Source organism: Thunnus thynnus, chromosome 7, assembly GCF_963924715.1.
Source record: "Thunnus thynnus chromosome 7, fThuThy2.1, whole genome shotgun sequence".
Taxonomy (NCBI): Eukaryota; Metazoa; Chordata; class Actinopteri; order Scombriformes; family Scombridae; genus Thunnus; species Thunnus thynnus.
This window is the reverse complement of record NC_089523.1, coordinates 33,529,247-33,552,462: the sequence shown is the minus strand read 5'-3', so window position 1 is coordinate 33,552,462 and position 23,216 is coordinate 33,529,247. Positions and strand designations below refer to the sequence as shown.

General features: G+C 41.0%; 3 protein-coding genes and 1 long non-coding RNA gene across 7 annotated transcripts in view; 1 reads left to right on the top strand and 3 right to left on the bottom strand.

The window, feature by feature from the left end:
- Nucleotides 1–1,878: 1,878 nt before the first annotated feature.
- On the bottom strand, nucleotides 1,879–17,347 carry LOC137186569 (protein IWS1 homolog). 4 transcript variants are annotated; one of them, XM_067595606.1, is made up of 17 exons: nucleotides 17,113–17,347; nucleotides 15,557–15,639; nucleotides 14,527–15,166; nucleotides 13,746–13,811; nucleotides 13,368–13,572; nucleotides 11,458–11,515; nucleotides 11,237–11,346; nucleotides 10,983–11,133; nucleotides 10,785–10,867; nucleotides 9,682–9,811; nucleotides 9,442–9,559; nucleotides 8,555–8,666; nucleotides 6,716–6,772; nucleotides 5,872–5,928; nucleotides 5,057–5,168; nucleotides 4,014–4,167; nucleotides 3,022–3,158 (listed from the first exon to the last, which is right to left on the bottom strand). In XM_067595606.1, the coding sequence occupies exons 1-16, from the start codon at nucleotides 17,153–17,155 to the stop codon at nucleotides 4,042–4,044; spliced, it is 2,151 nt and encodes a 716-aa protein (XP_067451707.1). In that variant the 5' UTR covers nucleotides 17,156–17,347; the 3' UTR covers nucleotides 3,022–3,158; nucleotides 4,014–4,041. The 4 variants fall into 4 exon arrangements, with proteins under 4 accessions (XP_067451706.1, XP_067451708.1, XP_067451707.1 ...); XM_067595605.1 differs by lacking the exon at nucleotides 4,014–4,167 and having other exon boundaries at nucleotides 1,879–3,158; XM_067595608.1 differs by lacking the exon at nucleotides 6,716–6,772.
- Nucleotides 17,348–18,758: 1,411 nt separating this feature from the next.
- wdr74 (WD repeat domain 74) lies at nucleotides 18,759–22,078 on the top strand. Its single transcript, XM_067595609.1, has 2 exons — nucleotides 18,759–19,475; nucleotides 20,537–22,078. Exons 1-2 carry the CDS (start codon nucleotides 18,870–18,872, stop codon nucleotides 21,074–21,076), a joined length of 1,146 nt encoding a protein of 381 aa, XP_067451710.1. The 5' UTR covers nucleotides 18,759–18,869; the 3' UTR covers nucleotides 21,077–22,078.
- Nucleotides 22,079–23,055: 977 nt separating this feature from the next.
- The window catches only part of LOC137186573 (uncharacterized), a 126,440-nt gene continuing 126,279 nt past the window's right edge, over nucleotides 23,056–23,216 (bottom strand). The window contains exon 2 of the long non-coding RNA XR_010929044.1: nucleotides 23,056–23,216. This exon is cut by the window's right edge and continues 732 nt beyond it. This is a non-coding gene — a long non-coding RNA (uncharacterized lncRNA).
- Nucleotides 23,056–23,216, bottom strand: part of zgc:162872 (BAR_ACAPs and ArfGap_ACAP domain-containing protein) — a 17,286-nt gene continuing 17,125 nt past the window's right edge. The window contains exon 22 of the mRNA XM_067595604.1: nucleotides 23,056–23,216. This exon is cut by the window's right edge and continues 2,209 nt beyond it. The gene's annotated coding sequence lies outside the window, so the exon portion shown is untranslated.

The window sequence follows — 23,216 nt, the reverse complement described above, 5'->3', positions numbered from 1 at the left end:
TTTTACTTTATCTTTCACAAGATAAAGTAAAAATGTGTTGTGGCACAACATGAAATAAAAATATAAATTTTATATTAATAATATAAATGTGAATCCAGAGTCAAAATACTTCAAATAATAATATGGAACAGTTTCTGTTTTTGGTCATATTCAACACACATTTTCACAGCTGATCTGTTGGATGAAACATTTCTTCTGTGATCACAGAGGTATTTCAGATTTTTACAGTATCACCTGAATGCAGCATCACCCCCCCTCGACCCTGACTGGAGGCCTTCGCCGCCTCGACGCTGAATCTGAACATCTGACAAGACTTGACTTGAGTTTCTGTCTCGTAGTTGTTTTTATTAATGAAGCAGGACGACGTTTTATATCACAAATATATGACGACACAGTTTAAAGGACCAGTGTGTCTTAAAACAACAGTCTGGAGCCCAAATGAACATTATGATGCTGTAATCATTCCTCCTGTTCATACTGACCATTAGATCCCTTCATAATGACCTTACAACGTAGAAGAAGATAAAACATCATCAGTGAGTTTTAGAGGAATTGTTTGGCTAGCAGTTTCCCCCCGCTTCCAGTCTTTATGCTAAGCTACGCTAACCCTGACGTTCACTGACTGGAGCTCAGTCCTGTCACATCTGGGATCAACTTCCTGCCAGCAGCCTGTAAAAGCAGCTGAGTTGAGGCTGAATCAGCACAATGTGAACCAGACTCGGTGGTCCAGAACACACCGGGTTCAGGTTCCGTTCAGTCCTGCTCCACTTGATTGTTGTCAAATGCTTCTCACTGCCTGAACTGTAGATGTGTTTATTAAAGAATGGATGATCGTTGAGTCTCTTTTATTTTGAAAGTCAAACGTGTTTTCATGAATGAAGAAGACACTTAAACCTCAGTTTAACTGCAGTTTCAGCTTTTTTTCATTTAGATTTCTAACTCTACATTTTGCAGGTTTATAAAAATCCAATAATGATTCATCAGCTGCTTTTTAAACAGAAACAGATATTAGTTATTAGAGTTGGATGTTTTAGTCACAGGTTGAATCTTTGAGTGTTTTATAAGGTGGAGAATATTTTAACTTAAATATGAGTTTAGAACAGTTCTGCTGTCAGAAACAGAAGCAGGTTTGTTTTGATGTTTTCTATATTTTATAGACAACAGCAGGAACATTAGAGCTCATGTTAACCTGCAGAATACCACAAAGAAAGATGCTAAATGAGCGTCTGGGTGCTGACAGACAGTCAGATCATCCGTCTTTAATAAATAATCATCATCATCATCATCATCATCACCCCTATACATTACTCAGGTGTCGAAAAAGGATTTGTTGGGCATTTAGAGCTTCAACTGGCTGATTAATCGGTTGATTGAAAGAAAATTGGAAACTATTTTGATCGATCAGTCTCAAACATTCAGAGCTTTTATTCATCTAACAGAACTCTGGATAGTTTTGGTTGAACAAAATGAGACAATAATGACGTCGTCTTTTTCTTTTGTTTTAGACTTAATTTAATTAATCGAGGGGAAAAATTTACATTTATCAATAAAGAAACTGACGTATCCTGTCATGACAAGAGTTTATGACAATATTAGAGCTGAAATGATCAGTCGATCAACAGAAAATTAATCAAAAACTATTTTAATAATCAATAAATCAAAGCAACAATGTAAAACTTTGAAGCTTTTCTTTTATTTTAGACATTTTGGACATTTGAAGACGTCACCTCGGCTCTAAGATATAACCTGAATTTTCCCCTATTTTGACTATTTATAGATAAAACGATGAATCAATAATGACAATAATGGTTAATTACATCCTTAGACGACGTGACTGATAATCTGACAGTGAAATGAACTGAGAGACGACAGCAGACGTGAGTTTGTGTCGAGTCTTTATTAAGAAAAGTATCATCTGATCCAGAACAGTGCAGACAGACGGGCTGATTCACACAGTCCACAAACTGACCCTGAACCAGATCTGACATCATCATCATCATCATCATCATCACCGTCACACACACATTCATCCATACGCACACACACACACACACACACAGTCTGAGTGTAGCCGAGCAGATCTGAGCAGAATCACTGTGTCGTCTGTGTGAACTCAGTCCTGCAGACAGTTTTAACAACGTTGTTCCTGTACAGCCTCTACGGGAGCAGAGAGGGGACAAAATGGACTGAGGAGGAGGAGGAGGAGGAGGAGGAGGAGGAGGAAGAGGAGGTCTGGCCGGCCTATTAGCAAAATACAAACACCTTCACATTCAGAGACAAAGTGGGCACCAGGGAAGGTTTTGTTCTTGAGTCGGACTGAAGGAACTATTGAAACAGTATTTAAACACCAGAAACCATCCTCGGATCAGCTGCGTCAAGTTCATCTCTAAACCAACCTCCTTAGTCCTTTCGTTTCCATGGCAACACTGTGATGTCACCGTCACCTGCTCACTAATGATTGATGGAAGCTGCGTAAGCAACTCATTTAAAATCAGCTGATTGTAACTCCTGCAGTCATCAAAGACTTTCAGGACATTTTGAAACATATTAACTTCTGCTGCGGTGGATCTTTGCAGCTGTTTGATTAGCTTCAGTTAGCAACAACAGCTAACAGTTCATCTCTGACATGATCTGAAGTTTATTGTAAAGCTTTAGGAGGTTTCGTGCTGCAACGTTAACCTGATCAACAGTCACAATTATGAGAATCAAAGGCTGAAAAACACTTTAAGGCTTCAGTTTGAACTCTAGTTGGTTTAGAGATGAAGTTCTGTTAGCAGACATTTATTCCAGGGATCCTTTCAGAGTGAAGCTGATTTATTTCTGCTCACAGATCAGATGACTTTCCTGTAATTTTTCAGACAGTTTGCAGCAGATTATTCACATTCTGACATAAAGTCAAAAGCTGTGTGACTTCAGCCCCGACTTCAGCGAGGAGGCAGAAGTGGAGACCTGGGGGAGAGCAGGGGAACAAACATTTAAAAAGAAGAAAAAAAAAAGTAAAGTGAATAAATCCTACGGAGGTTTTTTAAAAATCAGAGCGGCATCCGGTTGCCTTCCACGCTGATTTTGACAGCGTGACCCGTCTTCGTCAGGCGGCGGATGTCGGCGAATCTACGCATCTGTTTGTCGACGCGGGACAGACCTTTCTTCATCGGACCCTGCAGGAGCAAAAAACACAGGAAATGAATTAAAAACATGCAGACTGACGGCGGCTTCAGGACGTCTGTACGGCTGCAGCGAGTCTGACCACAAACACTAGTTTTAAGATATTTTTAACAAGCAGAAAGCAGCTCAAACTAACGCAGCAGGTTTTAGTTTCATCTCTTCATCACACGTCACGTCTGCAGAGACATGCAGCGAGCGTTCACGTCCTCAGAAGCAGCACTGAGAAACGTTTCCTCACATGCAGCTTCTTCTGTAGAAACCTTGAAGTAAAAGCTGGTTTTAAAAGATTAGTCGAGTCTAAAATAATAAAACAGCTTCAACTTAACATGTGAGTCATAATTATGACTAAGAAGCTTCATAAACAGAGAAACGCCTGAGAATCCAACAAACATGAACGTCTCACGTCGGCCAAACATTGATTATATTTAAATATGGTGTCATATAGTCAGAGTTCAGTATTTTAACCTTCACTCAAATATATTTATCATCTTCATCATCCCTCCATCATGACGTGAACTCTGCATAACTGTATTTAAATGAACCAGCAGCCGTCTCTGCTCTAATTCTGCTACAAAAACTAGAGAAACATGTTTGTTTTAAATATAAAGTTAATAATTTTCAACTAATTACTGGCAGATAAAGGAACAGGTGGTTTGAATGAGTAGTTTCAGTCATGCAGGGAGCAGACGTCTCCTTCACTGTCAGAATACAGATAATAAAGTTATTAAGATGCTGCAGTTGTTCCTGGTGTAGAGGTCAGAGGTCAGAGGTCAGATTTACAGTGAGCGCTGCGTGTTTGTCGACAGCACACACACGGCACGCCGTCACGCCATGCAGGAAGGACTTACTGCCCCCCCCACGGGTCGGCGGCGGGAGCTACAGCGGCATCCTGTTTCCCTCTATGCTGATCTTGACGGCGCCCTGCGGCCGGTGTCTCTTCCTCTCCTCCGCAAAGCGACGCTTGTGCTTCTCCAGCAGGCTGATGCCTTTCTTATAGCCGCTCTACAGAGGACCAATCACAGCTCAGCGCCTCAACTCGCCTCGACTTTAACCTCACGACTGTTTCTCACTTTATCCTTCAGCATCGTCAGAGCTGACGGAGGTTTTTTCTGTTTATATTAGTTTAATAAAAGATGAACTAGGCCCATAATTTAACTCTTTTATAGAAATTAATGATTATTTTCTTCAGAAGTTCCAGAAACTATTTCACCAACAAAACCTATAAAGAATTATTGTAAAGAAAAAACTTATTATTGATTTTAAATTGGTGCTAAAATATATATTTAATAGTTTAACATCATGTTCATAGAAGTTTAATAACATTATTAATTAAACTGAACAGATGATCTTCATACAGATCAAACTAGATTTACTGAACGTTTGTTCTTTTTTATTTAATTATCAGACGTTTCAAACTAGTTTTAAAGGTTAAAGTATCAGAGAAATGACTGAACAGCTTCACAGTTTATTATTATTATTATTATTATCATTATTATTATTATTATTATTATTATTATTATTATTATTATTATTAAATATCTGGTGTTAAATATGTAGCAGCAGATCTGAATATTTTGATCATATTTCATGTTTTCACTGCTTGAACTCAGTTCAAGGTTCAGTTGTTTAATGACTTTCTATTTAACTTCCATGATAATTGTGTCAGGAAATGAATGAAATGCATGTCTGAATATCTGGAATCAATCAATCAATCAATCAATCAATCATATCTGTAAATCATTTAGAATCGTTAGCATAAACTGGTAAACTGGATGATTCTCAACCAAAAAACAGCTGTAAGAAGTTTTTTACATGATGCAGATTAAAGTCTGTTTGTGTTTGTTGTGAAAGGCGGGAAAAGGTGATTTAACGACCTTTGACCTTCACTCACCCTGTTTGATTCCATCTCTACGTTCCACTTGGGTCGTACCACGTAGTCTTTGTTGGAGGGCATCGGCACTCGAGCTCTGGCACAGAAGCCGGGGTCACCGGGTCGCAGAGCTCTGCAGGAAACGACAACAACAACACACTCCTGAGTAAACAACAACAACAACAACAACAACAACACTCCTGAGTAAACAACAACAACACACAAACCACACGTTGTAGAAACACACATCTGTAGACGTGTTTAGTTTGAACACGCGGTTTAAATGACAAACGTGTTGGCGGCGGCTCATCGTCTGCTGGCCGTTTGTGTGTTTTTAGTTGAACAGAGATCATCAGTGGAGGAAGACGCTCCACTCTGTAACAGAACCGTAAAACCAGAGAGTTTCTGCATCAGAGTGAGACGTCTTCTCTCTAGAGGATCACGTCGCTTTCAGGAGTTTTATTCTCCAGTTAATAAATAACAATATATAAACTCACACAACAGTAATCCTTTATAGAAATGTGTCGTCTTGTTTCTTAAATTAAGTAGTACAGTAGTAGTAGTATTAGTACAGAATCACTATAACGGTCATCAGACGACCGTTTAATGTCTTAACAATCTTCTTTAATAAAAGTCTGCTTGAATATTACACCAAACTTCATTCATTTAATGAGTCTTTAAACTCAACTGTCAGGACGTGTGTGTATGTTTAATAAAAAAACTCTACTGAATATTAAAAGGATCATAAACGTCACATGACTGTAACGTCTTTACACACAGACGTGAAACCTTCCTTCATCCAAACTAACAGTCCTTCAGAGATGAACGTTACTCACTTCTCCTCTCCAGTCAGCTGTTTCTCCAGGTCTCTCCGAGGCGTCTGACCTCCCGAACTGAAGACAGAAAGAGACACTTTGGTTGAAACAGGATGAATCAACAATAACTGATGAGCAGGAGAAACAGCAGCAGTCAGGTCTCCATGCTGTTATCATCATCATCATCATCATCATCATCATCATCACAGCAGTTAGTCAGTCAGATGTTTACCTGTGAGTGTGAACCTGCTTCCTGCTGTGCAGCAGGTGTTTTATGGGTTTATTGTGCTGATTAGTCAAACAGAACTCAGCTCTGTTCCTCTAGTATTAATATTAATATTTATCATGTTTACTGATGTTAAAAACAGAGTTATGGTTCTTAAAAAGATCCAGTTTGTATAAAGGAGCGACTTTAAAAACAGTCTGATGTTCCTGCTTCTTCACGTGATGTGAAAGTGACTTTTAGTTCTTATTTTACTTCCTGTAGCTGCAGATTTATCTGCTCACACATGCACACAGGCAGCATGATTCCCGTCTGTCGTTAGTTTCACACTGATCAGCTGATTCACAGCTGCTGAAACAACAGTAGCAAACAAACAGGATTTATAAATATTATAAATGTTTTCTGAGGGATGAAATGCACTCAGCTCTTCTGTTTAACCTCTGACTCCTCATATTAACTCCAGTCGACCTTTAGAAGGACGACTACGGAGTCTTGAAGTGTCGTTGTGTTAGACAGACGTGTAACACCAGTAACCGTAGCAACGCCTCCATAAAGACTAAACATCTATCGGCTGCTGATAGAAACTTCCAGTCAGTCTACAGGCAGGTTTTACGGTGCAACCATGCAATTTGATGACTGAACCTGATTGGTGGAGAGAAGACGTCGGGTTCCTCCGCCCTCTCCACCTTCTGAGGCTGACTGGGGGAGGAGGAAGAGGAAGAGGAGGAGGAGGAGGAGGAGGAGGAGAGGTGAAATGGATGGATGAAGAGGAATGAAAGAAGAAAATTGAGAAAAAAAAACAACAACAGGAGGAAAGAGAGGAAAGGCTGAGAGGAAGAGCACAACATTTGATGATGAGGAGGGAGAGAATGAGAACAATGACAGCAGTGATGAAGACAGAACATTTATATAAAAGGAGAAAGATTATGGAGGTGAGAACAGCAGGCAGAGCTGAGAGACCTGGACTCAAACTAAACCTGCTTTAAACCTCTTTGAACACAAAGACGTGTAAAATAAACCTGAAGAAGACGTGAACTGATGACTGTCGGTGTGAATGAGTGAAAACAACAGTGTGATTGGCTGTGATTCAGGTTTTATGATATAATAACAGCTTCTGTCTGACCTCCACAGTCTGGATGTGAGAGTGTTTGTTGCTCATTAAACCAGCAGGAAGTTCAACCAGGAAACATAAAGACTCAGTTAGTTTAGTCCTGAACTGTTTCTTCAGCTGGTCGGAAACATGATTCTATGTTCTTCATATAACTGATTGTACAGGACAAAAACACTTGACAAGTGCAATTTACAGACATTTCAGTGACATCAGTAATACGAACTGAAACACCTCTGAAGGGACGAGTCAGGCGGGATGGTCAGGTGACGCAGCAGCTGGTTTACTGGATATATTCAAGACTTAAAACAAAGTGTTCACCAGGAGAGGATGACTTCATAAGCTTCCTCTCTCTCTTCTTCCACTTCTGTATTTTTGTTTGACTTCAGAGTTTTGGAGAAAAACGTTGATTTATTTGTTATTAAAAGTTTTTTCTCTTTTTAGGCGGCGTGTTGTTAGCTAACCTGCATCCCGTTCTCTCTCTCTCTCTGATAGCAGTGGTACTTGCATCACATTAAGAGTTTCCATGACAACGACACAGAGGTTGACTCATGTTTCAGAACAGAGGCTCCAAAACGCTATTGATTATTGATCTCTGAATGAATGGATATGTGGTGTTATGTTTGGTCTGTACAGTTATAAACAGAAACACTGATAAACGCTGGTTTACATGTGAGATGTTGCTTGTTTACTTCCTACAGATCAATATGACGACTAGTTATTTACATGTTGTTCTCTCTGAACATCAAACTACCAGTGCTGTCTCATGTGTTAATAGCAGATCAGTGAAAAGAAAATTTAAAACAAGTCAGGAGTGTGACTGAACAACCAATTTGAATGTTTAATGTATATATATCTATGTGTTTGTTGTATTTCTGTATTTTTAAACTGGTTTAAATGGTTTCATGATGATGATCAGTTGGTTTTTTGCTGATGTTCAGCAGCTCAACCTGCTGCTGTGTACAGAAGGTTCTATACTAATAAAACTCATTTCTTAATGTTTCGAGTCCATTTCTGGTGTTTTTGTTTAATTATTCAGCTCTAAACGAGTTAAAACAGTTCAAACTGAGTTTCTAACAGCTTGTCTGACGTGTTTTAGAGAAAATAAGACGTGAACAAGACGTGAAAGTCTTTTTTTACAGTTACACTAAAGAGGGATTTCTGCTTTAATGGAGGTATTTCATATTTCACTTTTACAAGAGAAAATCTTCAGAGATGATTATTATTATTATTATTATTATTATTTATTGTTGGATCTCAGGGAAACGTTTACCGACATGAAAACTAAAGATGATCCCTCCTGTGGTGTGAGGATGAGGAGAGGATGAAGGTGTCGTGTGATGTTGTGGATTATTTGATTATTATTTTAGTACCTGAGTCGTCGTCTCTGAGGCATCTGCTGGTCCAGATCTCTCTGCTGTCGCTCTTCTCTCGTCATTCCTTTATAGTTGGACGTCAAACCAAAGATCGGCCGCGACCACTCGTCTAAACACACAAACAAACCAACACTCATCATCTAAACACACAAACAAACCAACACTCATCATCTGAACACACCTACGCTCATAATTCACATTCATAACATCGTTTAATTAATTAATGTGTTCTGGACAAACAGCAGAAAACTGATGGATGATTAACTGAAGAGAAAATGATCAATTCCTTTTAGAGCTGCAACAATTAGCTGATTAATCGATTAGTTGATCAACAGAAAACTAATCAGCAACTATTTTGATTATCAAATTATCATTTTTTAAAGCAAAAATACCAAATATTTACTGGTTACAGCTTCTAACATGTGAGGGTTTGATGTTTTTCTGGTTCACACGTGACTGTAAACTGAATTATTTTGGATGTTGGACTGTTGGTCAGATTAAATAAGACTTTTGAAGACGTCACAATGAGCTCTAAGAAATTAAAAACAGGCATTTTCACTATTTTCTGACATTTTACAGACACAGAACTGACTAGTGTGGCTCTGTGTGGCACCAGTACACCTCATCTGACCTGCTTATTGGACGGTCGAACAACTGAAACTTTGAACTTCTCTCTTTCCTTTTTCATTCTTATTGGTGATTATTTAACCGTCTTGTATGACGGCAACCTGCTGACTTATTACTGTAAACTTGTCGTCCTTGTAAAAGAAGCTTCCTGTTCTCCAGCGTGTTTAAATAAAGGTTATACAGGACGCTGATCCTGTCAGACTGATGAGTGTTGGTGTGAACAGACTCCGCAGCAGTGTGAGGAGCGACGTCCTTACTGATGAGTTTGAGAGCGAGGTCTTTGTTGGATCGCGACTCTTTGGGATGTTTGTAGAGAAACATGACGGCTCGTCCGATCCCGCTGTGCTTCAGCGTCTCCTGACTGACGCTGGGCAGCTGCGGGGAGGAAACACAGGGAAACGCTCCACTCAGATGCCCGCAGCACTCTGTTTTTATTTGATGTTTAAATCAGAGGTTGAACATGTGACCTGCAGGTTTCGGAGAGAATCACTACTCACTTCCTGTAGGATCCTGAGAAGCTCCTCTCTGATTCTCAGAGCAGGCAGTGATTTGTCTGGAAGAGGACTGATCCACTCTTTGATGGCCGACATCACTCCGCTGTCGATGAATGTCTCCTTCAAGTCCTGTCTGAGGGACAAACAGCAACAAGAGAATATTATTCAGCTTGTTTTAATGAAGCATCAGTGTGTTAGATTAGCTCAGTCAGGACGCCTGTTAACGCCCCTGGAAAGGCAAATCCATGATTGGCTATTAATTATGTAATTTGGGATCTAATGTGCATATAGTAAACACCTATAGATCGAGAATTCAAATTAGCCTGATATGGTTTGAAAGTTACTGTGTTAAGCTAACTAGCAGACTTGGGTACATCATCCAAATCTGTATTAATCACTGAGTGGATAAGTAGCTCAAAAGTGTAGCATAGTAATGCTAATGCTAACCGTTTCATGTAAGTGAATGAAAGATACTAAAACACTTAGCTTCGTAGTCTGGAAGGTATAGTTCAATAAAAACAGATATGGTTGGTCTACTCTAGTCTGCTAGTTAGCCGATTAGTCAAGATAACTAGTAGACCACTGGGGTTATTGATTATAAGCTCAAAAGTTTTGAATAGAAAAGCTAATGCTAACCGTTTCATGTAAGTGAATGGAAGATGCTAAAACGATTAGCATCATACTCCGGGAGGTATAGTTAAAGAAAAACACAGATTTGGGTGGTTTAACCTGTTTTGCTAGTTAGTCGATTAGTCAAGCTTTCTAACCAAGTAGGGTCCATTTGATAGATTTGGTATTTTATTCAATATCAGCAAAACGTTTTAGTGAATGAATAGAAAATAAAACGGAACTTGAGCTGAAAGTGAGCTGTCAATCAAACGTGATCTGGACACGCCCACACAGTCCTGAGAAATGGTTTGAGCAGCCAAATGAGCTGTTTTTGAGCTCAGTTTTCTAATAGTTATGAATGTTTATTTTCATTCAGATTTTCATGGATGCTTAATGAGACACTCAACTTTGATATCATATATGCATTTTTATGATTTCAGGCCACGTTTCCAGAGGCTTTAACAAGCAGCATAATGATGATTCATAACAGATCTTACTTCTTCAGGTGCATGACGACTTGTGACAGCAGAGAGAGTTTCTTCAGCGCTGGTTTCTTCTGACTGTTCAGAGTTCGATCCTCCTGTTGAAACAGCAGCCAGTCAGGGAGTTTGTTTGTTTGTTTGTTTGTTTGTTTTTTAAAGGGTAAAGAAAAGCAGCGACGACATTCAGAAAGGTTTTATTTAAAACAGACGGACCTCAGCGGCTTCGTTCATCTTGGTGATCATGGCGCTGACCACGTCGTCGGCGTCGCTGATGAACGTCCCGCCATCACGGTGCCGTCTCCTCTTACTGTTCATGGCTTTCTTCCGGGCGAGCATGATGTCGAAGTCGGACATGAAGCTGGTGCTGAAAACACACACACACACACACACACATTTAAGTAATTTCTCTACTTCAGAATCTGAATCGATCATAAAGATAAGACGTGTTCCTCCGCCGGGCTTCTTACTCTTGGCCGCTGCGGTCGACACCTTCGTCAGAGTCGGAGTCTTCCTCCACCTGCTGCTGCTTCTCCTTGGCCTCCTTCTTGTCTCCCTCCAGGTCCTCCTGGTTGAAACCCTGCAGGAGCAGCAGATGCTTTCATCAGCTCTGAGAACAAGTTTCTGTGTTTCCGTTTTATCGTCGAACAAAAGTTTCTCTAAAACACAGAGAGATGAAGGTCGTACTCACCGTGAACTCCTCCCCCTCCTCGTCTCCAGACTCTCCGAAGATGTCTGCGATCATCTTCCTGGAGGAAACAGAAAGGTCAAAAGGTCACACCGGCAGATCTCAGATCAGATGGTTTGAATGTTTGTTTCTAGACGTCGTTATGAAACAGAGCAGTGAGAGTCCATAAAACCTCATTTCAGCTCATTTTCTGATGTTATAATCAGCATTTTCACTATTTTATAAATAAATTTAATTCAGAATTATAATTTACTGTCTTGTTTTGTCAAAACAATATAAAACAGATAATTCTCACATTTTGAGAAGCAGAAACAGCAAATATTTCACATTTTCCTGATATTAATGACTCGACTGATTATCAGATTTGTTGACAAACATCTCAAAACATATTTTTGTTGCAAATATCTTCTATGAATCACTTTGTAAGCTAGTTTTGAAATGTGCAAATATAAATAAAGCTTTGTCATTTTTGAATTAATTAATCAGCAGCTCTTATCACAGAGTTGTGACCTGAGAGGCTTTAAAGTGTTGAATCAACCAGCTGAGCCTGCTGATTGGCTAGAGAGGCTCTGACCTGACTGACTGCTTTAACCAGCTTTTGTTTTGTTTTGTTTGGTTTTGTTTTGTCTTTGAGAGCATTAAATATATCCTGTGTTGTATCTCTCGTCCTGTCTGCCTCAGATTTCTCTTTGTCTGTCATGCTTGCAGCTGATGGCGGTGTGTCGGGGCTGTTCTTCTGCAGGAGGACATCAGCTGAAGGAAGCTCTCACACTGTTTGTTTACTCTACAACATTTTAAAGGTTTACTTCGGGTCAAGTGTTTTAAACCTATTAAGGTTTCCACAGATCATAATCCTCTTGAGTTTGTCTCAGAGACAGAATGTGCAACCAACGTCTCCTGTGTTGGTCCCTGATCGTTCAACACTAACACTGATTCAATTTATATAGCATTAAATCATAACGAAAGTTATCTCAGGACACTAATCACCATAACTAAGCACCTTGAAATGAGTCACAAAGAGACTTTGTCAGGTGCTGCGTAGTTCGACTGTCAGATGTAAGATGTTAGGACTTCTATGTTTGGCAAGAGGCAAAGTGCTGCTGTGTTTGTGTTTTTCTCTCCAGGTGTCAACATGACGGGTTTCTACCTGTGCAGTCAGTCATTGGTTCCTCGGACTTTGAACTGGCCTATCATCATTCGTCTCAGAGGACGGCGGCTCGCTGTGGTGAAAATCAGCTCGTAGATCGTCGTCTACTTTACTACGGTAGGAAAGAAGCCTCGTTTGTGTTTTAAGAACGTTTCACTTACGAGTTATTGATCCAGGAGGTTCGAATCTATCAGTATGTTTCCAGCTTTACTGAAGTGTGCAGCAGAGCCTACAAACACTGACAGGGAAGCAGGAGGATCTCTGACTCCACCAGCAGCCATGTTGACTCCAAGAGTAAAGCAGCTACACTGTGTCGTCTTTGAAATGTTGGCCTGAGCTGTTGTTGCACCGTTCATGTTAACTTGTTAACAGGAAGAGGTTTGTAGTGGGAGGTTGAGGACAACTGGTGAGTCTAGAGACACTGGGATTACTGGTTGGTGCTGCCTCTGTGAGTCAGGTCTCTGGTTGTGTTTTTGTTATCAGGCTTTGTTTTGTTGATTTCTATTTGTTTCGTCTCGTCTTCCTTCACATTTTAAGAACCTTTGTTTTGTTTGCAAATATCGAAACAAGCTGAAAATAAATCGGTTTCATTTTCACTTCTACTCTGACTATCTGGTTGTTTCTTCTGTTCCCTCGTTGTCAGAGGAGACGTAACGAGTTAAAAGACACTGAACATTCAGAGCAGAATCCAGTTCACCCAGTGTGGTTGTGTTTCTGGTTAAACTGGAAACCAGCTCCGGGTGTGTGTGAGGAGTCCAGTACTCACTCCTCCTCGTCTCCGGAGTCGCTGTCGCTGCCGAACAACGCCTTCTCGTCCTTATTCCCTGCGTTGACCTTCGACCTCTCGTCCTCGCTCTCGCTGTCGGAGCCCAGTTCTCTCAGTTTGGCTGCCAGACTCTTATCAGGTCCTCCCGACGCTCCGTCACTGTCCGAGTTCTCATCGTCCGACACCGCCCGGCTCCTCTTCGCCGCTGACCGTCAACAACAACAACAACAACAACAAACAGATTATCAGCCAAAACAGAAAATAACAACAAGTAAACAGACATTTTGTCAAATCAGGAGAAAGTTTAGTTTCTTGTTAAAACTGAATCATTTAGTAATAAGTTTGTTGTTATGTTGAGAAACTGTATCAGTATCTCACCTGGTTTATCTGCCTTCTCCTCATCCTCATCCTCACTGTCTGACAGGATGGCCTTCTTCCTCTTCACTGCAAACACACACACACACACACACACACACACACACACACACACTAGTTAAAGGAACATTTCATGACATGAAACCTGTTCTGAGGAAATGATTCGACAGAATGAAAACAGAAGCTGCAGCAGCAGTTTCACATCATTATTGGCCATAAATAATACCAGTGTAACACTGGGATGCCCCCCCTAGAACCCAGTTCTAAACTGGAACTGATTCTAAATTCTAAAGGGCCCGGCTTGTTTTTATGGTTTGTTATTGATCAGTACTTGAAGAAACCAGAGTGAGATTAGCAGAGAAGATAATATGTCTATAATTTATTAAAACATCTGTTCAACAAGCTGAGACTTTTAGACAAGCAACATTTATGACAGATTTACCCGCCGCAGTCTCCCAGTTACCCCAGTATGTTCCAGCTGTAGAGCTGCTAACTGTTTGTAAAATGAGTCAAACTCTCTAATTATTATAATATTATTAATATTATCTAAGTTACTGAGATTTTTTATTTGTATTGAGGGAGATATGATTGAGTTTATATGGTAACTTTGCTGTTGCAGCTCTACAAACCTTCTATCGTTTCTATTATAAATAAATAAAGATCAGATATTTTATGTTTGCACAGTAATTATTGATCAGAGAAGTATAATCAATACGCTGCTGGTCTGAGGTCAGCGGACTCGGCTTCTCATCCTCGTCGTCAGCTGCTCTCTGCTTCCTCTCACCTTCCTGCTGCTCTCCATCACTTCCTGCTGCAGCCTTCGTCCTCCGTCCCTCCTCCTCTTCCTCACTGTCAGACTGCATCACAGCCTTCCACTTCCCTCCTCCTCCTCCTCCTCCCTCTTCGTCCCCCTGCTGTTTCTCAGCCTCCTCTTCCTCGTCAGAGTCTATCTGCGCCGCCTTGCGTCTGGCGGGCATCTCTGTGTCAGAGTCACTGTCGGCGTTGGAGCGGCGGCCGGCGGACGCGGCAGGTTTGGCGTCCTCGTTGTCTGAGTCGCTGTCGGCGGCGGCTGCTGCTTTGGGTCTGTCCTCCCCGTCCTCCATGTCCGAGCTGCTCCCCCTGCGTTTGACGGGGGACGCCGCCGCCTCCCCCTCCTCATTGTCTGAAGCGCCGTGTTTGACCGGCGACTCCTCCTCGTTGTCCGAAGCGCTCATCCCGCGTTTGACCGGAGAGTCGTCGTCGCTGTCGGCGGGCCTCGGAGGCTCCGCTTCGGAGTCGCTTCTGTCGTCGTCGTCGCCGCGGCCCCTGGGGGCCTCTCCCTCCGAGTCGCTGTCGCCGCCTCGGCGGTCCTCGTTGTCGGAGCCGCTGGCTGCTCCGCTGGTCTCCATGGTGTGGCGGGCGTCCTCGTCATTGCTGCCCTCATCCTGTTGAGAAAACCAGAGGTGGGTCATTATGACAGTAACGCCCAGATGTCCTACGTTCTGATCAGCACACAAACGCAGCAGTTACCTCCTGCACACCTTCAGTCCACCTGCTCAGGTGAGTTCACTTTTCACAGAAATGTTTTACCCTCTTTCTTGTCTTATTAATCATTTTGAGACTCATCTGACAGCTCGAGAACGAGAACCGCTGTCTTCAGTGACATTATCCAGATATATTTTACTGTGAGGGGCTTTAAAAGCAACATTTAGCAAAAGTAATAATGAATTTGAAGTTGGGTTCCTTGACTAAATTCTGCCATCTCCACCACAGACTACCATTATAATCTGTGTCCACTAACAGGACGAACTGTGATACTGAAATATTTAACAGACCTCAGAGTGATTCCTGTCGCTCCTCATCTCCTCGCCGTCTGACGCCGGGTGCTCATCCATGACCGGAGTGCCGCCTCCATCATCTACAGAACACACAACAGATCAGAAACACACTTCAGCAGCACTTTTTAACGTTATCACGCAGGATTTGTTGCTGATGTCACACACAAACATCTGCTGAGAGTGAAGCAGTAGCAAGAAGTATTAAGTTACTATTTAAAGATTGACAGCTGGTTTCTGTAAAGGTTTAAACTTCAGCTGAGCCGGACTCGTCTGATTTGTTCTGACTCACCTGCACGGGTCACCATCAGGTATGTGATGCTTTCAGGGAGAAACTCCATGTATAAATCATACATTTTAAAAGGTTAATGAGTAAATAACACCAGATAGAAAACAGTTGAATCCTGTTAGATCTAATCTTTTGGTTCTCAGTTTACAGTGTTGTATCCTGGAGGCATGTTTTCATACTATTATGATATTCAATCATTCATTAAACACTTTGAAAGCAAAATATGACAGAAAACCAGAGCTGTGATGTTGCCTTAAACTAACAGGAGACACATTTTGTGTTTGTTATGAACCAACACTGCTGCTGCCCCCCCAAAAACCACACTTCTGTTTCAGTTATCGTGCATCTGAGACCTAGAGGCTAGATGAAGATTTGACACAATGGATAATATAACAAGCTTTTAAAATACAACACATTGTTAAAGATGAAACCAGTGGTTTCCAACCTTTTTGTCTTTTGACGTCTTACAAAAAGCAGTGTGTAGTCGGGGTCACATTTCACATGTCTATGAGTTGTTAACAGCTCCACCAAATAGTGATTTTTCCCTCTAAACTTCTCACATGGTTTCTCAAATGAAACCATGTGCGAAAATGAAACCTCACATGGTTGGGAAGCACTGGACTAAACTAGCTAACTGTATATAAAGTAGTGTAAACTAGCTCCACCTCCAGCAGCTACAACAGTAACATGCTGCTCTAACACTGATGCTTCACTATTAATAATCTAATGATGTCATATATAATAATATATCAGTTAGGGGGACCAAACCACTACTTTTACTGCAATACTTTAACTACATCAAGCTCATAATACTTATGTACTTTTAATGTGGTAGGACTTTTAATGCAGAACTTTTACTTGTGATGGAGTATTTTTACATTGTTGTAGTTTTATTGTAGTAAAGTATCAGAATACTTCTTCCACCACTGCTTACTGACCCTGTTTGTGCCTCGTATGAAATACAATCTGCATCATCGATATCGATTAACTCGTTTTAAAGTGAACTAGATCAGAGTTGTAACGCTGCCTGAAGCTAATATCTGACACATTTCCTGATATCAACCGACGCTGCTGATGGCCCCAATAATCACACTACAGTTACATTTATCAGACAGAAGAGATGTTAAATGACCTTCTGTGAGTTATATTTATCAACTGAAACTTAATTCCGCGCTGCTGATGAGGAGTAAAGACGACAGTTAGCGTCAGGTACGAGCGTTAACGTTAGCTGGTTAAACAGGAAACAAAGCAGAACAACCGTTTTTACCGGAGTGGCTCGCGGACATGAAGTCGTCCTCTTCTCCGTCCATTTCTCAGACGAAGAAAGACTCGGATTCAGACCCGAAGGCGGGAGTAAACCGCTCTCTGTTCGCTGTAACTTTAATATCAAAGCGGGAGAAATAAACCCGCACAAAAGTAACGCTGCGATGTGGAAGCTAACAGCAACTGCTAGCTACTGTAGCCCCGAGATGACCCAAAATGGAGTAACTCCCGTCATATACGCATGCGCAGAAGGTCCGGTCTCCTCCTGATGACGTAAGCGCAAGCTTTAACTGCGTCACTTTCTTCGCAAATGTTTTTCTAAAAGATCATCCACATTTTCTCTTTTCCTTCATCATTTTATGTATTTTATAAGCTTTCTAAAAAGTGTATATGCACAGTTAATTATAATAAATACATTTTTGAAAAAACTCTAATCTGCCTTTATTTTATGTCATTATATTTATTTGTTTATTATATTTTATGGGTTTTTTTTATCGTAATTGTCCTTTTTATTTTGTATTAGCCCCACATAAGCTTCATATCAACTTTTAAATGTTGACACACTGTGGATTTTGGCCTCCATCACTTACATTGAAAGCACATTTGAAAGGGATCAATATTTATATAAAGAAAATAAATACATACGTAAATAATAAAAATCTTTATATACGGTCTATGGTCGAAGTTTGAATCTTTCATGTTTGAATTCAGAAAGTATTTAGAGTCTATCCAATTTATAAACAATAAGAAATGTGCACATACAGTTAATATGCTCTGAGATTTATTTTTTTTAAGAAATCTGATTTTTTTGCCTACCTTTACTGTTAATTTTTTTCAATCTATTTTATTATTATTACTTTGTTCCTTTGTTCTATTACCATGTTGACTGTATCAACAAACTGAAAGTGAAGTCATGTCCTTTATTAGCTTTATTTCATTATGATGCCCAATTGTTCTTTGTTATTGTATTATTGTCACACGTTTTATGACACTTTCTATAAATAAAGTGATGAGAAAAAAAACATTTGAAGGGGATCTTTTAATAATTATAATTATAACAATAATACTTTTAATTTCTACTGCCCTTTTCATTCTCAAAGTTCTACAGTGTTAAAAACATAAACACACAACATAAAGAAAATAAGAGCTCAGATGAAAAAACCTTCCTGAAAGTTTTTAAGTCTGTTTTTAAAGAGTCACCGCTGCCCTCAGATGGTTGGGAAGGCTGTTCCATAAATAGCCAGTATGAACCATCCATGGTATGAACAGTGAACTCATGAATATGAATACATATTTTCAATAAAGTTTAATAAAAAAAAAAAAAATCATCCAGCTTCCACAGGCAAACATTACTCTCTCGGTTTCTCATCTTTAAACATATTTTTTTCCACACACTTCCGTCATTTGGAACAACAGGAACATTCTTTTAGTTGTTGTTGTTTTTAAAGTCTACATTTGTTTATTTGTTTGTGTCAGTCATTTGTGAAGCACTTTGAACTACACTAACTTGTAGAAAAGGGGCTCTACAAATAAAGTTTGATTGAATTATTGATTGATTGACTGATTGGTTGGTTGATTGATTGATGTTGTTTTGTAATATGTGATTTGTTTAATAAAGTCTGAAACAAAAAAAAACCAAACAAACAGCAGTGACGTGTCAGTGACGTCTCTAATGTGCGACGCATTCTCCAGAGAAGCACGTGTGTAGAAGCGGCTGAGCTCTAGTTTTGTACCCAGTTTTGGTGCCTCAGCAGCGGGGTGATGGAGGACCGCAGCCGGCTGTGCTCCGTGTGGCTCGGGGCAGAGACCGGCATCCTGAAGGGGGTCAGTCTGTCCCGGAAACAGGCTTTTAACTTCTGCAACACGCGCCACCTGAGCCGCGAGCAGGAGGTGCGGGCGCTGTGCTGGGGGGACCCGGCGGAGAGCGAGCTGCTGGTCGGGTCCCGGGACGGAACCGTGCGGACCTTCAGCACCGAGAAAGGCGTGTTCACCGAGGCCCGGCGCTGCGGGGACCCGGAGGAGGGTTGCTTCACCGGGCTGGCGACGTACGGAGCCACGCTTATCACCTGCGGGGACTGCGGGACGCTGCGGGTGTGGCGCGAGGACAGCAGCGAGCCCGTCACAGAGCTACAAGCGGGGAAGAACGTGAGCAGGATGCGACAGAACCTGGTGCACCGGAACCAGGTCGCCACCGGAGGGAAGGAGACCGGACTGAAGATCTGGGACCTGGACAAACCCGAACAGCCTACGTTCACCGCAAAAAACCTGCGGGACGACTGGCTGGATCTACGGCAGCCGCAGTGGGTCAGAGACATGGCCTTCATCCCGGACTCACAGAAGGTGGTCACCTGCACCGGATACCACCAGGTGAGACAGTGACGGAGGGAAATATTGTACTTTCTACTCCACTACATTTATTTGACAGCTTTAGTTACTTTTCACATGAAGATTTGACACAATGGATAATATAACAAGCTTTTAAAATACAACACATTGTTAAAGATGAAACCAGTGGTTTCCAACCTTTTTGGCTTTTGACGTCTTACAAAAAGCAGTGTGTAGTCGGGGTCACATTTCACATGTCTATGAGTTGTTAACAGCTCCACCAAATAGTGATTTTTCCCTCTAAACTTCAGTGTAGAAATGCAACAGCATCTCTTCACCTTCTTTACTTGAGACCAGAGATGTTCATCATCTTCCATGTAAAAATACAGAATCTGTGAATGTTGTTGTTTGTAAAGTTTGTTCACTGGAGGCTTCAAGTTTCCACATCACACTTGTGTCAGTTTAATACTGGACCGTGATTGGCTCCTAACTAGTTGTGATGTCACTGATCCTGCAGGTACGTCCAGGTGTTAAAGGGAAACTTATCTGCAAATGAACAATGTTTAACTTCCCTCCATGTCGCCTGCACTCAGAGTTTGCTGCTCATTTGCTGGCAAACATCTTCCAGGTGACACAAAATGCATCATCTGGCTCATTTGCTGTAGTGATACCTTCAAGGACGGTGAAATGTGGGTCTTCCTAAACACTCCCATCCCATGCTACGCTAGCGACAGGGAAATGCTGACACTATAATGTCATCCTACTAAATACTTTAAAATATCAGTATATCTGGAAGAAGACTCATCAGACTCAAGCTAAGCTAAGCTGCTGAGTTTCTCTGTGACTCCTCCAGTGATGAAGGTGATAACAACTGTCAGTGTGAGTCCAGATGTTAGTTTGGACGTATCTGCTGGTAGGAGAGACTAACGAGCAGCACTGAGAAGATTCAGGGAACGGACGCCGCTTTATAAACCAAACAACTAATCGATTAATCAAGAAAATAATTGTTAGTTGCAGCTCTGAATTGGAGGAACAAGATTAAAAACATGTTTGAGGACTTTAAGTTAAACTTGCAGTTTTAACGTTTGTCTGTCTCCCGTCAGGTCCACATGTACGACCCGTCCACCCCGCAGCGCCGTCCCGTCATGGAGGCTAAGTTCGGAGAGTACCCGCTCACCGCTCTGTCCCTGCCCGCCAGCGGCAACACGGTGGTGGTGGGAAACACTCACGGTCAGATCGCCCTGCTGGACTTGAGGAAAGGTCTGGTGTGCGGCGCTCTGAAGGGGCTGGCGGGCGGTGTGAGGGCCCTGCAGTGCCACACCTCCCAGCCCGTGGTGGCGTCCTGCGGTCTGGACCGCTTCCTGTACATCCACAGCCTGGAGGACCGCAAAGTGCAGCACAAAGTCTACCTCAAGTCCCGCCTCAACTGCCTGCTGCTCGCCAGCCGAGACCTGGAGGACGGAGGGACGGAGGCGACGGATGCGGCGGCGGCGTCTGAGGAGGTGAAGGAGGAGGAAGACGAGGTGTGGGACACCATGGAGCAGGTGGAGGAGGCGGAGGAGAAGCCCAAAAGAAAAACATCAGAGGAGGAAGAGGAGCCACAGAAGAAGAGCAAGAAGAAAAGGAAAAAGGGACAAGACTGAGGGGCGTTTGAGGTGTGATCAGAGCGTGGGACATTTGAGCACCGTCAGTGTTCATCAGACTGAAACATGAAAGATAAGAGCTTCATCTTGTCAGTGACGTACAGAACGAGGCCGAGGACTCATTCAGCTGCTGAGAATAAACTCACATCTTTGTCTACAAATGTATTTTGACAGATTTTCTATGTTGTCAGCAGCCTGTGAGCTTTATTAAAAGTACCTACAGTTGTCTTATAATTAATTCTACTTTTTTTCTTTTTAAAACACAAATCAGTTTCAAACTTTTGCTCGTCTGAATGTTTCAGTTCAGCAGAAATTAAAAGGTGAACAAAACAAAATGTTTCTACACAAGTTAAAGGACAAAATTCTGCTTCAGGTTGGATTTTTCTACCAAAAGTCAAACGACTAAAGAACTGATTGTGTTTATGTTTCTCTTAAAGCTGCAGCCAGTTTCAGTTCAGTTCATGATACTGTGGAGATAAAAACAGCCTCCAAGTCATCGATGGATTCTGTTCAGTCGTGTAGAAAATTAACCTGCAACTGTTTTGATAGTTGAATGACTGTTTTAGTCTTTTTTTTAAAGAAAAAAGCCAAATATTTGCTGATTGCAGCTTCTCAGATGTGATGAAAGTGAACTGAATATCTTTGGACTGTTGGTCAGATAGAAAAACAATCTGAAGACGTCGCCGTCCGTCGTCTCTGATAACGGACGTTTCTTTTACTACTTTCTGACATTTTATTGACAAAACAATTGAGCAGATTAATGAAATAATCGTTAGTTGCAGCTCTACAGTTTTCATGTGTTGGCTGAAGCTCAAACCTTAAAGAGCTGCAACTAACGATCACTTCAATTATCAATTAATCTGTTGATTATTTTCTCGATTATTTGTCCAAGACGACGTCCTCAAATGTCTTCTTTTGTTCACAACTCAAAGATCTTCAGTTTACTGTCACAGAGACTAAAGAAACCAGAAAATATTCACATTTAAGAAGCTGGAATCAGAATTTTGACATTTTCTCCTTAAAAATGACTCAAAACGACTTTTTCAGTATTTAATTTAATAGTTGTTGCAGCTCTATTTAAATACACATCAATATGCAACTTTTAAATACTATACTGGTGGCAGATTCTTACTAATAATGTCATTTTTATCTGTTTGTAAAATGTAAAAAGTATTTTCAGTCAGTTTAAAAACCAGAATGTTTCATTTTCAGTCTGAAACTGGAGATGTGAAGTAGAAAGTACTTTTATTCTGAAATATAGTGAAATGAAAGTTTTAAGTAGCTTAAAATGGAAATACTGAAGTATTTCAAAATTGTTCATGTAAATGTGAAACATAATGTTTTATAAAATTTACCACATTAATTATTAAACCTGTGGTTTCATTTCAATAAATGTTCAAATGATCCAATATTTCAGCAAAAATCAAAGATTAGAGAAAAAGTCCAAAAACTGAAAACAGATTTGTGTATCAGAACTTTGTTTTTTCTTCTTTCCTCTCCCATTAATCATCTCACCACCCCTCAGATTTATCTGCTGACCCTTTGGAGGGGCCCGACCCCTAGGTTGGGAACCACTGGACTAAACTAGCTAACTGTATATAAAGTAGTGTAAACTAGCTCCACCTCCAGCAGCTACAACAGTAACATGCTGCTCTAACACTGATGCTTCACTATTAATAATCTAATGATGTCATATGTAATAATATATCAGTCAGAGGGACCAAACTTTTTTGTACTTTTACTGCAATACTTTAACTACATCAAGCTCATAATACTTATGTACTTTTACTGCAATACTTTAACTACATCAAGCTCATAATACTTATGTACTTTTACTGCAATACTTTAACTACATCAAGCTCATAATAGTAGTAATGGAGTATTTTTACACTGCTGTATTGGTACTTTTACTGCAGTAATCAGATGTATAAAGGGTCTGGTGTCTGGCTGGTGATCAGGGACTCATCACAGACTCATCGTCGTGTATTAAGAGGTTTTATTTCGCAGTAGCATCACATTAGTAACAGTCTGGAATGAAAAGTCGTCTCAGTAAAGACAGAAATCCACCTGAGAGCAGAAATCTCACGTCGTTCTGCAGCTTCAGTCAAGACTTTAGGAGAGAAAAGCAACCAAGACTCTC

Coding starts and splice junctions, on each gene's coding strand:
- wdr74 (XM_067595609.1), top strand. CDS start 18,870: ATGGAGGACCGCAGCCGGCTGTGCTCCGTGTGGCTCGGGGCAGAGACC. Junction 19,476..20,536: donor CCTGCACCGGATACCACCAG/GTGAGACAGTGA, acceptor GTCTCCCGTCAG/GTCCACATGTACGACCCGTC.
- LOC137186569 (XM_067595605.1), bottom strand. CDS start 17,155: ATGGACGGAGAAGAGGACGACTTCATGTCCGCGAGCCACTCCG. Junction 10,868..10,982: donor AGATGAACGAAGCCGCTGAG/GTCCGTCTGTTT, acceptor CTGTTTCAACAG/GAGGATCGAACTCTGAACAG. Junction 5,929..6,715: donor GTCTTCTCTCCACCAATCAG/GTTCAGTCATCA, acceptor TTCTGTCTTCAG/TTCGGGAGGTCAGACGCCTC.